The sequence below is a fragment of the Podarcis filfolensis genome, assembly GCF_964270895.1.
Source record: "Podarcis filfolensis genome assembly, chromosome: 4".
Classification (NCBI taxonomy): domain Eukaryota; kingdom Metazoa; phylum Chordata; class Lepidosauria; order Squamata; family Lacertidae; genus Podarcis; species Podarcis filfolensis.
In genome coordinates this window covers 81240221-81253570 of record NC_139607.1, presented here as the reverse complement: position 1 = coordinate 81253570, position 13350 = coordinate 81240221, and the positions used below count along the sequence as shown (strand labels likewise).

The window sequence follows — 13350 nt, the reverse complement described above, 5'->3', positions numbered from 1 at the left end:
TGTGGTTGGTTCAGCTGCACATGCCTACGTTGGTTATGGTCCAACTTAAAGTGGGACATGGGAACCAAAAGCTTGTGCCACAAGTTTCAGGGAAATGTAGGATCTGAGAGTTGAATTCACAGAGGGAAGACCAAGTTGTTTCCTGTCTTTCCCAAGCCCAGTTTGGGTGCATGTCTTGACAACAGACCCTGACCCTGTCTTGGGTGCATGTCTTGACAATGGACCCTGACAAAAATGAACCAAGGTCTTTTAAAACTTGGAAAGGCACTGACTGAACCTAGGAGCTTCTGGATGTAAAGAAGATTGCTCTGCCACTAAGCCTACCCATCCCATGAAGAATATGATCTGCCTCCATGACCAGAGGCAGCAATGCTTCTGAATATCAGTTGCTGGAAACCACAGAAGAGGGAGGAGAGTGCTCTTGTGCTCTGGTCCTGCTCGTGCGTTTCCCACAGACATCTGGTTGAATCAAGGAAGGGACACCAAGGATCATCTAGTCCTGTGTTGCAGGAATCTCAACTAGACCATACATTACTGGACGCTGGACTAGATGATCCAGCAGGCTCTTCTTACGTTCTTAAAGCTTCTGATGGCTGTATTACAATACTAGAAGCAGCTGGTGGCCATCACAAGCAGATGAGGACCACTGAGCTCTTGTCGTGCTTGTGGGTTTCCCTCTGGCATCTATCTGGCCACTTCAAGCAGCATAATGCTGAGCTAGATAGGACTTTGTTCTGATCCGGACTGGCTTTTCTAATGTAAATGTTAATTGTGATATACTGGTATATCACCATGTTTAGCTGGTGATATATCATGATGTGGAAAACCAGGTATTGCCCAGCTCTACTGATTACCGTATTTATACCACTCTTCCCAGGGTAGCTTGCAAAACTGTGCCATCATAGATTTAATGCAACATATCAAAGTGGCATCCCTTTGGAAAACTTGCATATAAATGAGTAAGAACTGTACTTACGACATACAAGCCGAACACCACAAATTTAGGCTTCAACACAATAAATTACTGAAGTATCTTGGTGTACTTACAGGATGTGCCACTATACATTGCTTAACGTGCTTTAGCCCGGTGAACAACTTTGAAGGCATAAGACAAGAGGTTGAGCTGCCAAGTATGACATCATTACTGACAATAAGGTCTAACTGGCCAAAAATCTTCTTTTTCAGTTCTAGGTTCTCAGGCGTACACTCCTAGAACACACACAAAAAGTTGAAATCATTTAATAAAGACACCCATTACATACATTTCACAAACTCTTTAGAAATAAACTAAGAAGTCATTTTGAAAAGTGGCAAACAAACATCTGCTTACTTCTTTATAAATCGAAACAGCTTACAACTTTCCACTGTCAAGCTAACACTTTATGGATCTTTAGGATCAACATTTCCAGATGCTGTGCTTAAGGAAAAGTGATTGTACCAGATACAAGAGCTAGTAAAATCACAATATTTTTTTACAAAGTGGTATCCTTTTATTAGCTTTGTAAAAACAAGTCTTTGATAACTTGCCTATCATCAAAACAGGTTTTTCATCTCATGTAAGTACTATCTAGGTTGAAAATAATACCCATGTCTGTGCATTTAAATGCCCCAATGATGATGGAATATTTATTTAATACATTTATAAAGCATTTTTTGAGATCAACTATTTTCTACTTATTTGTGAAAAGCTTATCTCTTATAATTTGAAACATTTTATTTTATCTTGTTCAGTGATCCTGATTACATAATGTAAAAAACAATGTGCAAACTTCCGTCTAGAGTAAAACACATTTCCCATGAGACCAATAATTCCTCAAAGTTTTACAATGCCAATTTTATAAAGTATACCAGTTAACTGAGAAATCACTGTGCTTGTGGCAGATGTTATATGCTCCAAATTTTGGGGCTTGGGGAAGAAGTTTGCACAGGATGGAATTTTACTGACCTTTTAAAGTCAACAACCACTGCAGTTCTGAGTGATAGAATAGGGCCATTTTCGAACATCAGAACCAACTATAATGCATCCCTTTATTGGTGCAAAACACGGCTTTGCTCGTAATTCCTGGATCGGTTCAGTCTGCAAGGTGGGTTACCTTTAAATATTTTCCTTTAGCAAAGTCACAAGGCTAGAACTCTGTAGATACTTGTTCAAACTAATAAAAGAGCAGCAGTGAATAGTTTTATTGTGAGATTCTCCACCTGAAACCCAAAGCTTTCTTTCAGATCAGATGATAGTCACAGAGGTGAAGCTCAACACTCTTGGAAACTCAAACCTACAATGATTATGCAAGGCTTCTGAATAGACCATTTGCTGAGGGCTTCTTTGATAGTGGCACAATTGTATTCAATTTGTTGGACTGGTGCAATAAAAGTTTCTGTCCTTGTCAAGCATGGATTTGTTTTCTTAGCTAGGGAGACTGACTCCCTGAAGAATAGAAGGAAAATTTAGCTCTAAACCAGCTATTAATCCGGGCCTTCATCACTTGCGACCAACTACAGAGCTTCTCAAACTATTCAGATCACCCTGAGAAAAAGATCAAACATGAAATGGATAGGCCTAGTACTGAAAAGCCAGCTCACCTCAGTACAAGTCCACCTGAGTGAATTTTAAAAGGACATTGTATATTCCTGTGCCCATTTCTGTTTTGCTGAGGATCACACAGCTCAGATGCACCAAAACAGTAGAACCTTATTTGAAAACTTTAACACTTGAAAAAAAGGCTATTGCTGTAACCTGAATTTCAACTTAATTGACCCTTGTAAAAGCCCAATTAGGACATGCCAAATTGTTGGCTTTAACAACAATTCACTGTTGAGACTTCCCCCTTAGGTGTTTTTAAAAAATGCATGCCCTAGGTTTACAATGTAAATGCAGACAATTGTGGTTAAAAGCCATAGGCACACACTGTCCCTGAAAGTACCAGAACAGCATCATGAGAGAATTCCCAGTTAATTCAACGAACACTTGAACTGTTGTGAATTACTCTGATATTATGTGCCCATCACCAAGAAAAAGTCAACTTGTTCCAGTCCTCAAGTATGTTTTGTACTGTACCTAAATGGAGCAATTTTACAATATGTAATTTTGAGGTACTCACTACACATGAGCTGAATCTTTTTACTTATTTATTTAAAGTGTCTTCTTAAAAGGGAGAAAAGGCTGAGATCCAGGAGAAGGAATTCACCAGTTCAAAATCAGAGGTGGCTACTCACATTTATATAAAGGTGAAACCAAGCTTTATTTAACCTCTGTCAAAGACCCAATTTGACACCCCCGTGTGCATGTGCATTTGTGTACACATAAACAGAGAGAGAGAGAGAGAGAGAGAGAGAGAGAGAGAGAGAGAGAGAGAGAGAGAAGGGCTGGGAGCCTCAATGGCATCCCTCTGGAGGCTTCACCCCGGCAAAAAACACAACTACCCCCCCCAGCTAGGACACTGTATAAGGTACAGTGGTGCCTCGCAAGACGAAATTAATTCGTTCCGCAAGTTTTTTCTTCTTGCGAGTTTTTCGTCTTGCGAAGCACAGTTTCCCATAGGAATGCATTGAAAATCAATTAATGCGTTCCTATGGAGACCGCCTTCAGACCAGGTCCGGGGACAGTCTCGCCTCCAGCCTTCAGAAGAGTTCCCCCAGGGCTGCCTAGGCTGCGGATAGCAGCCTGCTGCCCCGCGCGAGGGGCGCTCTGCTTCAGAGCACCTCTCGCGCAGGGCAGACATTCGCAGCTTGGGGAGCCCTGCAGGACTTCCCCGCAGGGCTCTCCAAGCTGCGGATAGCAGAGCGCCCCTCACGCGGGGCTGCTATCCGCAGCCTAGGCAGCCCTGGGGGAACTCTTCTGAAGGCTGTCGGCGGGAGAAGGGCTTTTCTTCCCACCGCCAGCCTTCAGAACAGCCTTCTGAATGTTGGCGGTGGGGAGGAAAAACCCTCCTCCCACCGCAAGCCCCGGGAACAGAGGAGAAGCGCTGCGCGCCTTCTCCTCTGTTCCCGGACCTCCCACCGCAAGCCTTCAGGACAGGTTCGGGAACAGAGAAGGCGCGCTGCGCTTCCCCGCTGTCCCCGGAGATTTCCCTATGGGCTTTCGTCTTGCGAAGCAAGCCCATAGGGAAATTCGTCTTGCGAAGCCGCTAAAAAATCGGAAAACCCTTTCGTCTTGCGGGTTTTTGGTTTAGCGAGGCATTCGTCTTGCGGGGCACCACTGTATGTCTATGGTGTGAATTAGGGATGCGGGTGGCACTGTGGGTTAAACCACAGAGCCTAGGGCTTGCCAATCAGAAGGTTGGCGGTTCGAATCCCGCGACAGGGTGAGCTCCCGTTGCTCGGTCCCTGCTCCTGCCCACCTAGCAGTTCGAAAGCACATCAAAGTGCAAGTTGATAAATAGGTACCACTCCGGTGGGAAGGTAAATGGTGTTTCCGTGGGCTGTTCTGGTTTGCCAGAAGAGGCTTAGTCATGCTGGCCACATGACCCGGAAGCTGTACGCTGGCTCCCTCAGCCAATAAAGCGAGATGAGCGACACAACCCCAGAGTCATGAGACTGGACCCAATGGTCAGGGGTCCCTTTACCTTTATGGTGTGAATTGGCCCCATTCTCAAGACAGCCAGACTTGCAAATGTGGCCAGCTTCTACAATCCCAACATCCCTTCACAGTAAGAGGCATTCCCCCTCACTGAATGTTCAGCCCTAGGAGGGTAAAGGCTAGAAATATCTAATACTGCAAAGCCTATGTTTGTAATATTGCGACTCTTAAGTTGAAGTCATGCCCTGGATTTTCAGAAAGTTCTGCCCCCAATTACAGAGCCACCTTTTGGTACTTCAAAGACCCAATTTGCAATTAATAACACACCAGCTGCACTATACATGTAAAAACAGGTATCATATCACTTTAAACAGTTATGGCTTCCCCCAAAAGAATCCTGGGAAGTCTACTTTGTTAAGGGTGCTGAGAGTATTGTGCAGATGGGGCTAGCAAGCAGTAAGAATTAAGTGGGAATGCCTGCAGCCAACAGGACATCTATTTGTTATGTTGACACTGAACGTCTTTACATCCCAACATTAAGATTTGTGTGTTATGCTACGGTAGGTATTTTGTTTGTAAAAATGTCATTCAGAAACATACCACACTCGCAGAGCGAATGACAATTATATCTTTGGCACAGCAGGCAAGTGCTGACCTGTACTCAGATCCATTTCGGGGATTTTTTGTTTGTATTGCACATAATTTTACATGAGCAGCTATGGAAAGTAATATAAGGAAAATGTTAGAAGTAGGTAGTTGCACTCAGAGCAGATAGCAGATGGATTGCATCAGGGTTCTTTAAAACCCCTGAAGCTTATTTATTTATGAAGTATTTTCATACTGCCTTCTCATAAGATATCAGGGCAGCCTGTACAACATAAAAAACAATTTAAAAAGTAAAAAAAAATCATTAAACTGAGTGTTTAATCAAAACGTTTTAAACAGCTGCATAGGCCTGCCGGCCGAAGAAGTGTCTTCAAGTGATGCCTGAAAGTCAAAAGCAAATATTCCTGCCAAATCCCCGCTGAAAGAGTGTTCTTCACAGTGCAAATATGAAAGGGAAAAGAATTGGAGCTGCCTGGAGGGACTAACCGTTGGTTAAGAAATGACGAAACAAAGCTTGCATAAGTGAATTTCAGTTTGCTCAGCATCAGAGTGCGCACCATTTCTGCAGTGCGGCAGGCAAGTGCTGGCAAGTACAGCAGATGTACTAATTCTCTGATTTAACTGGTATTAAGGAGAACATGAAGTGCAGGAGTTCTCCTTCAAATAATTCATCTTACGAGAAGTAACAAGGGAAGGCCCTAGAGTAGGGGTGAGGTGCAGGGTCTGAGTTTGGCCCTCCAGGCCTTCCTACCTGGCCCTTGGGATTCTCCCTGGGTTATCTCCCTCCCCAGCCCTACTCCACACTCTCTGTGTATTTTGTATGGTTGGAATGTGCCCATGAACTAAAATAATATCAGCTTTCCTGGATGGAAAGATAACATAGCTTATATTCTCATTCTCACATGAGAAGGTGGCCTTATGACTGAAAAAGCCCACCACCCCACAACAGCCTCCCTCATCCCATGGGAACACTTGCAGTTATAAGTTAAGACAGTGTGTATACCATGCCCCTATCAGTGTGAACAGGACAGATGAAAAACGAGAACCACAATTACCCAGCCTTGTTAATTCAGCTGCTGCCTTGAATAATTGGATGAAGGATTTTGAAGGAAGTAGAGGGGAATGTTCTAGCAACACTTCACTCAGGCTGCTCAGATTATTAAAAGCAGAGGGAGGAAAGAAAGAGAGCCCCTCCTTATAATATGTCAAAAGTGTCTTATGGAGAGGGTGGCAATCGATTCTTCCTCACCCAGGCCTGCTACTACTTTAACTGGCCTGGATTGAACATAGCTTGGCACAAACATGCGATCGTGCCACTTCCAAGAGAGGTCACGGTTCTTTGCTCCTTCACCAGTCACTGTGCTGTTGCACACTGTGCTGAACTAAGTCATGACTTGGCATGTCGTTCAGATTCCAGCCTAACTGCAGGCTGTAGCCAAGCTTTGTCGCATGGGATACAGCCGAGTTATTCAGATTTACTTCCACATTTGATCCATATTAACCACAAAACCCTTGAAAAAGTTTCAAATGAATTTTATGTATAACAACATTTCTTACAATAATGAGATTGGTCATGCCTGATTGAGACTATACACTTCCGTTGCCCGATTTTTATCAGATTTCTATTGGTATTAATAAAGTCAACCATGAATACAGATAATATTCACTCCAGTAACTATGTAGCTATGCTTTACTTACTGAATAACTCGGAGCCTTTACTAATTGTGGTGAATTATCTTCTAACAAAAGACAAAGTCCAAAAATACAAAACAAATACAAAATAGGACTTTCGAGAACCACAACCTCACATTGGAGGAATGAGAGTGAGTGAGTGGACATTCATATCACTTTGTAAAATTGAGAGGCTGCAGATAACCAAATATTACACCTATGTGCTCTTCTCCTGTTCAATTGTAGGGCTTATGGGATAGAAGCCAATGATATTTGAAGAGGGTATTTATAGGTTTTTGCAAAGATGGCTCTCAAGAAGAATATCCCATTTCTCATTTCCCCAAGGCAACCTTGTTATGACCATTGTATAAAATTAACAGAATTATGACATCAAGTAGCCCATTCTTTAACAACTGAGACCAATGGTCTTTAAAGAGAGAATGAGGGCACTTCCAGGGAACTTGTTTTGAGCATTGACTCCAATCTGATTGCTGGAAGGCTAAACGACATTATGTCAAAGTGAGTATTATCCTGCACTTCCCACTGAATTGTCCAACTTTGGCACAAAATGTCCAATCCTTTAGAGAACTTGGTCTGCAGCATAAGACATTCCAGTCAACTATCATTGTGTAACCTGGATTTGCTGGTATGTGATTGAATCCCACCCTAAAATAGCAAAGTTCCCTGGAAGCAACTTTAGTTTAAAGCCCCACTGACTTCTGTGGGAAACATTTAAGACCATGATTACACTTTTCCCAATAATTTTGCTTAGTTAATAAGTGACCATAGGCCAAGTAAATTGAAAAGCAGGGATGGAAGAACGGTACCTAAATACCTAAATCAATTAATATGAAGAGTATTTGCATTATGCTAGACAACTAATGTTTTATGGCTATCAAGTAAGTTTACCCGCTGTATATAGTGAAGGAAAGAGAAAATTTTAAATAAGAAACAAAGGAGAACGAAAAAGAACTCGCTAGATTTTATCTGTTTAACGTAGTTTAGGAAGTTTTAAGCATTAACATTCTCTTAACAGGTTTTTTAAAAAAGAATTTCTACTCTTAAGGACAATGTTCATGACAGGAGTTCCAAGGAATGCAGTGAAATTACCGTATATATGACAGGGCTAGGGTAGCACATCCACAGCAGAAGTAACCTCTGGAGCAGTGCTTCTCAACCTGTGGGTCCCCAGATGTTGTTGGACTACAACTCCCATCATCCCTGACCACTGGTCATGCTGGCTAGGAATGATGGGAGTTGTAGTCCAACAACATCTGGGGACCCACAGGTTGAGAACCACAGTGTCTGGAGCCACCAGGACAGAAAATTAGAGCAGATGTCAAAGGCCTTCATTCAGAAAAAAATGAGTAGGAGGGTCCACAAACTCAGTAGGGACCCTCATTTTTGATGAGATCAAGATAATAAACATTATCATCTAAAGAGCAGGGATCCAGGGGTCTTAGTAGACCACAAGCTTAGGATGACTCAACAGGCAGCACCAAAAAAAGCTAATGCTATTCTAGGCTGCATCAACTGAAGTATAGTGTTCCAATCAATGGAAGTAATGGTCCCACTCTATTCCATCTTGGTCAGACCACACCTGGAATACTATGTCCAGTTTAAGAAGGCTATTGACAAGCTGCAACATGTGTAGAGGAGGGCGACCAGGATGATCAAGGGTTTGGAACGGTTGAGAGAGTTGGGTATGTCTAGCTTGCTAAAGAGGAGACTGAGAGGAAGTATGATACCCATCTTCAAATATCTAAAAGGCTGTCATATGGAGGATGGAGCAAGCTTGTCTTCTCCTGCTTCGAAGGACAGGACATAAACCAATGAATTGAAGTTACAAGACATGAAATTCCGACTAAACATCAGGAAGACCTTTCTGACAGTGAGAGCTGTTCGACAGTGCAATGGACTTTCTTGGAAGGTGGTGGACTCTCCTTCATTGGATATTTTAAAGCAGAGGTCGGATGGCTTTTTTTGTCAGGGATGCTTTAGTTGAGATCAGCCAAGGAGCAGGAAGAATGGGATAGGGTGGGCTCCAGATAAGTGATCAACTTATATTTTCCTTAACATATGTATTAAATGAAATGTGTGTGTGTGTGTGTGTGTGTGTGTGTGTGTGTGTGTGTATTTCCAGGGTCAATCCTGAGCATCTCTAGGCAGAGCTGTGAATGTTGCGTCTGAAATCTTGGACAACCACTGCTGAACTGTGCAGACTAATGGTCTGAGTGAGTACAAAGCAGTTACCTATGTTTGGTATTTCACAGCCTCTCTTGACACGGTACAAGTCTGGCCATTGTAGGACGGCAACAGAATGTAAATGGGGGTACAGAAATCTTAGTCAAAGCTCTGACTAAGCACTGGCCATACACAAAGCTTGTGAGATACATAACTCATTGGAAATCTGGTCAGGGGTTAGTGTCAGATACGTTTAAGTCATCATATGCTTGCTTTAGCAGTAGCTTCAATGCACCAGCTCCCTCTTCTGGAAGAAGAAGCAGCGGGAATATACAGGTATAAGTTATCTTAAGCGGGGGATTGTATAAGCAAAATTATGCAAAGCCAAACCCCCACCCCCAAATAGTCCTGCACATCCATTCCTATCTCTCTGAGGCCAGTGCTGAGCGGGCCTGGCCCCCTCCCCCAAGATGGCAAGCTTTTTAAGCCCCTCAAGCTTGCTTACTGAGCAGGTCGTGCAAGGCCTTTGGAAGGCTCTGCAAAGTTGTGGTGAGATCGTCTCAGAAACCTGGAAAGTAAGGCAGGGGGAGGAGCTTAAAAGCTCTTTCCACACTGTGTTTTCCCACTGCGAAAAGAGCTTTTTAAGCCCCCACCGTGCCCCGCTTGCTTTCCAGGCTCTGGGAAGGTTGCATGTGGGTTCCTGTGAGATCTCTTCTGCGGCGGGAGGTGTTTCCTGTTCTCCCGCCCATTTTATTTATTTTATTTTCTGTGGTCACATTTGCAAAATCAGTCTAAGATGAGAGCTACCGGTATTGCAATTCTGTCTATTTATAGTATTACATCACAAAACTACATGGAACCTTAACTGCATAGTTCTGCCTTTGAGAGTATGCCCCTCCCCCGCAAGTTGCCAGTGCAGGGCATCAATCCAGATCAGGATATGTACAAACAACCCTTATGAAATACATGTACAACTAGGGTAGCAAAATGTACAATAAGACCCTTTTCACTACTTTCACTTTTAAGTTTATTTATCTGGGGGTACACTAGTAAAATGAAGCAATAGAATAGAATTGAACTGACTGAAGCAACAGAATTTCCATTTCTGCACTTAGCTAAATCACCTATTTATTAAAATCTGGTATATTCTTTATGCACAACCTAACCACAAAAGATTCTGTACAAAAGTACATCCTTTAACCAGAGTTCTGAAAACTTTACATATTAAGTGTGGCTGATTTAAACCAGATTTAAACTTATCATTTACTTGGCCCACAAACTGCCAGTGAAAAGAGGTAGGAGTACCACTTACAATTTTTGGTCAGTTAAGCTCTATTAGATGTAAAAGTTTTGCTGGAATGGTAATGACCAGCTGCTGCATAGTCAAGGCTGTATTTAGAGGCTGGTGCTTTTAGTTTCATCCAACTATGAGATAAAGCTGGTGAATGAACAAATGATTAGAGCATAAATAAGCCAGAGAATTCCCCACAAAATTTCCTCCCTTTGGCCATTTCAAGCAAACAAGCATGTACTGTACTCACCTGAAGGTAAATGGCACCCTCTACTGCCACTTTTAAATCTGTGCAGCCGCTAATGAGAGACAGCTGCTTGTCAGCTGTCAGAGTACCTTTCAGCATTCCTGTCTTTCCTAGTTCTTTCAATTCTTTGCTGTTTGAAAACAGAAGAACAGCAGAATAAGTTTTATTTGAGTTTTATTTATCACACGTACTAATAAAAATATACCACAGGAAAGATTAACTTTTTCCATGCATACTTATTAAATGGAACCCTTGTGAAATATGGTGCACTGTATGGCATTCTCAAGGACACGGGTGGTGCTGTGGTCTAAACCACTGAGCCTCTTTGGGCTTGCCGATAAGAAGGTCGGCAGTTCAAATCCCCGCAACGGGGTGAGCTCCCGTTGCTCAGTCCCAGCTCCTGCCAACCTAGCAGTTTGAAAGCACGCCAAAAAGTGCAAGTAGATAAATAGGTACCATTCCAGCGGGAAGGTAAACGGCGTTTCCGTGTGCTGCTCTGGTTTCGATGTTCCGTTGCGCCAGAAGCAGCTTAGTCATGCTGGCCACCTGACCCGAAAAAAACTGTCTGTGGACAAACGCAGGCTCTCTCGGCCTGTAAAGCGAGATGAGTGCCGCAACCCCAGAGTCATCTGCAACTGGACTTAACTGTCAGCGGTCCTTTACCTTTTTATGGCATTCTCTAGATTCATGCTTCAGAGCACAATGCAAACATTGTTATTCATTTATTAATTGCCTCCCATGGCAACATCTCATGGTGGTGTGCAATAAAAAATAGCTAAAAATGGCTAAACACAGCACAAAATAGCAAATACTTTCTTTTTAAAAAACCAGAAAGGCAAAAGCAATACAATACAGACACCCTTGGCAGAAATCCAGCTGGGAAAGCCTGTCAGAACAAAAATGTCTTCATTTGTTTCCGGAAAGTGCAAATGGTGGGCTCTTCTTGTATCCCAAAATGCTATTCCAAAGAAAAGGGACAGACATACTGAAAGTCTTGCTCCAAGATGCAGACTTCTGATATCTTTGGAATTTGCAGAAGGAGCTCTTCCACAGACCGTAGCGACCTCCTGGGCATACAAGGGATAGGGTGGTCTCTCAAGTTACCTGGTCCTGAGCTGCATAGGGCCTTATATGTTAGTACCAAGACCTTGAACTTTTCCTTGTAGCAGATCAGAATCAGGCCAATTGCCCATCTAGTCCAGCATCTTGTTTTCACAACCAGAGCCCAAGTAAACTCTCTCCTCCTGCAGTTTCCAGCAGCTGGTATTCAGAAGCCTAGTTCCTCAGACTATGGAGGCGGAGAACAACCATGATGGCCTTTGCTGCCATTAATTTGTCTAATCCTCTTTTAAAGCTATCCAAGTTGCTGGTCACCACTGCCTCCAGGGAGCCATCACTGATGTCCATGAGTTCTACCATTATGAGAGAAGAAACTTCTCTCTATCCACTTTCTATGTGCCATGTATAATTCTATCATGTTGCCTCTTACTCGCATTTTCACTAAACTAAGGTAAAGGAACCCCTGACCATTAGGTCCAGTCGTGGCCGACTCTGGGGTTGCAGCGCTCATCTCGCTTTATTGGCCGAGGGAGCCGGCATACAGCTTCCGGGTCTTGTGGCCAGCATGACTAAGCCGCTTCTGGTGAACCAGAGCAGCGCATGGAAACACCGTTTACCTTCCCGCTGGAGCGGTACCTATTTATCTACTTGCACTTTGATGTGCTTTCGAACTGCTAGGTTGGCAGGAGCAGGGACTGAACAACGGGAGCTCACCCCGTCGCGGGGATTCAAACCACCGACCTTCTGATCGGCAAGTCCAAGGCTCTGTGGTTTAACCCACAGCGCCACCCGCGTCCCTTTTCACTAAACTACAAATTCCCAAATGCCGCAACCTTTCCCCATTGCTCCATCCCCTTGATTGTTTTGGCTGCCCTTTTTATATCTTACTCATTTATTCATAGAAATATTTATATACCACCGTACCACAAAACATGTGAACTTTTCCAGCCTCTGCAGCACATGAAAACCTTTTGCATGTCTGTTGATGACTGAGCAAAGATTATGCAGGAATAGGCAGACTCTTATTCGATGGAGGCACAGCATAATGTGATGTCCCAGACAATATTAACATACAGATTGCCCAGCCATCAATCTGCCAGTTTCCTCAACCTGCTCGTGTCTCCACCATTCTCATGCAGAGTATATTGCAAGTGGGACCTGCAACGCTCTCATCAACCAGGAGGTGTTTAAAGTTATGTGCAGAGTGGTCACAACTTAAAAACGAGTCGTATGCAATAAACAAATACCGGATGTGGGGAAAACCTTGAAATGAAACAAAACCTTGAAAACAACTTGGCGCTCCTTCTCACATGTCCGTGCTTCTGGCAAAGCCTTATGTTGATTATTGTTAGAGCAGTAATGTTTTCGTATTGTACAATAGCAGTCCCATCACCCATAGGTAATTAGATGCTTCCTCATATTACAGACAGAGAAATCAGGGTAAACAACTTAACAAAGCAATTGGGAGTGAAACACTAATCTGACAAGGGGCTTTGCTTAGCCCTTAGTTCAGTCAAATCAATTCTGAAGGAGAAACAAAAAAATGCATTCCTCTTCACACTTTTAAGTATCCCTTACCACCAAACACTCAGAAACATGAAACTGCTTTGCTGAACCCTCTCTCCGCAAGTGTTTTGTTTGCTTGTTCATTCTGCTGTTACCTAGGCAATGCCATTTTGGTAGTGCAAAGAATATCACATTTCTACCCTCAACAAAGAAAACTCTGGTCTGTATGGATAACTTTTGTGATCACCATCTGAAGTTTGCAACGACATG

The 13350-nt window shown here is 43.1% G+C and overlaps 2 protein-coding genes across 9 annotated transcripts in view; one reads left to right on the top strand and one right to left on the bottom strand.

Moving 5' to 3' along the window:
* Nucleotides 1–13350, bottom strand: part of CRYL1 (crystallin lambda 1) — a 37613-nt gene that overhangs the window by 15828 nt on the left and 8435 nt on the right. Inside the window, exons 3-4 of the mRNA XM_083609287.1 lie at nt 10519–10645; nt 1048–1209 (exon numbers count right to left, since the gene is read on the bottom strand). Of these exons, the coding sequence (XP_083465413.1) occupies nt 1048–1209; nt 10519–10645 (289 nt within the window). The remainder of the gene's footprint in view (nt 1–1047; nt 1210–10518; nt 10646–13350) is intronic.
* Nucleotides 1–13350, top strand: part of LOC310760567 (uncharacterized protein) — a gene marked incomplete at its 5' end in the record, with an annotated part of 100525 nt that overhangs the window by 81720 nt on the left and 5455 nt on the right. For 2 of the 8 annotated variants that reach the window (XR_014547011.1, XR_014547012.1), the window contains one exon: nt 8937–9027. The exons of 5 other annotated variants lie outside the window; for them this stretch is intronic. Of the gene's footprint in view, nt 1–2223; nt 3127–8936; nt 9028–13350 lie in introns of those variants that run through there. One more of the 8 variants, XR_014547013.1, reaches the window with a different exon arrangement.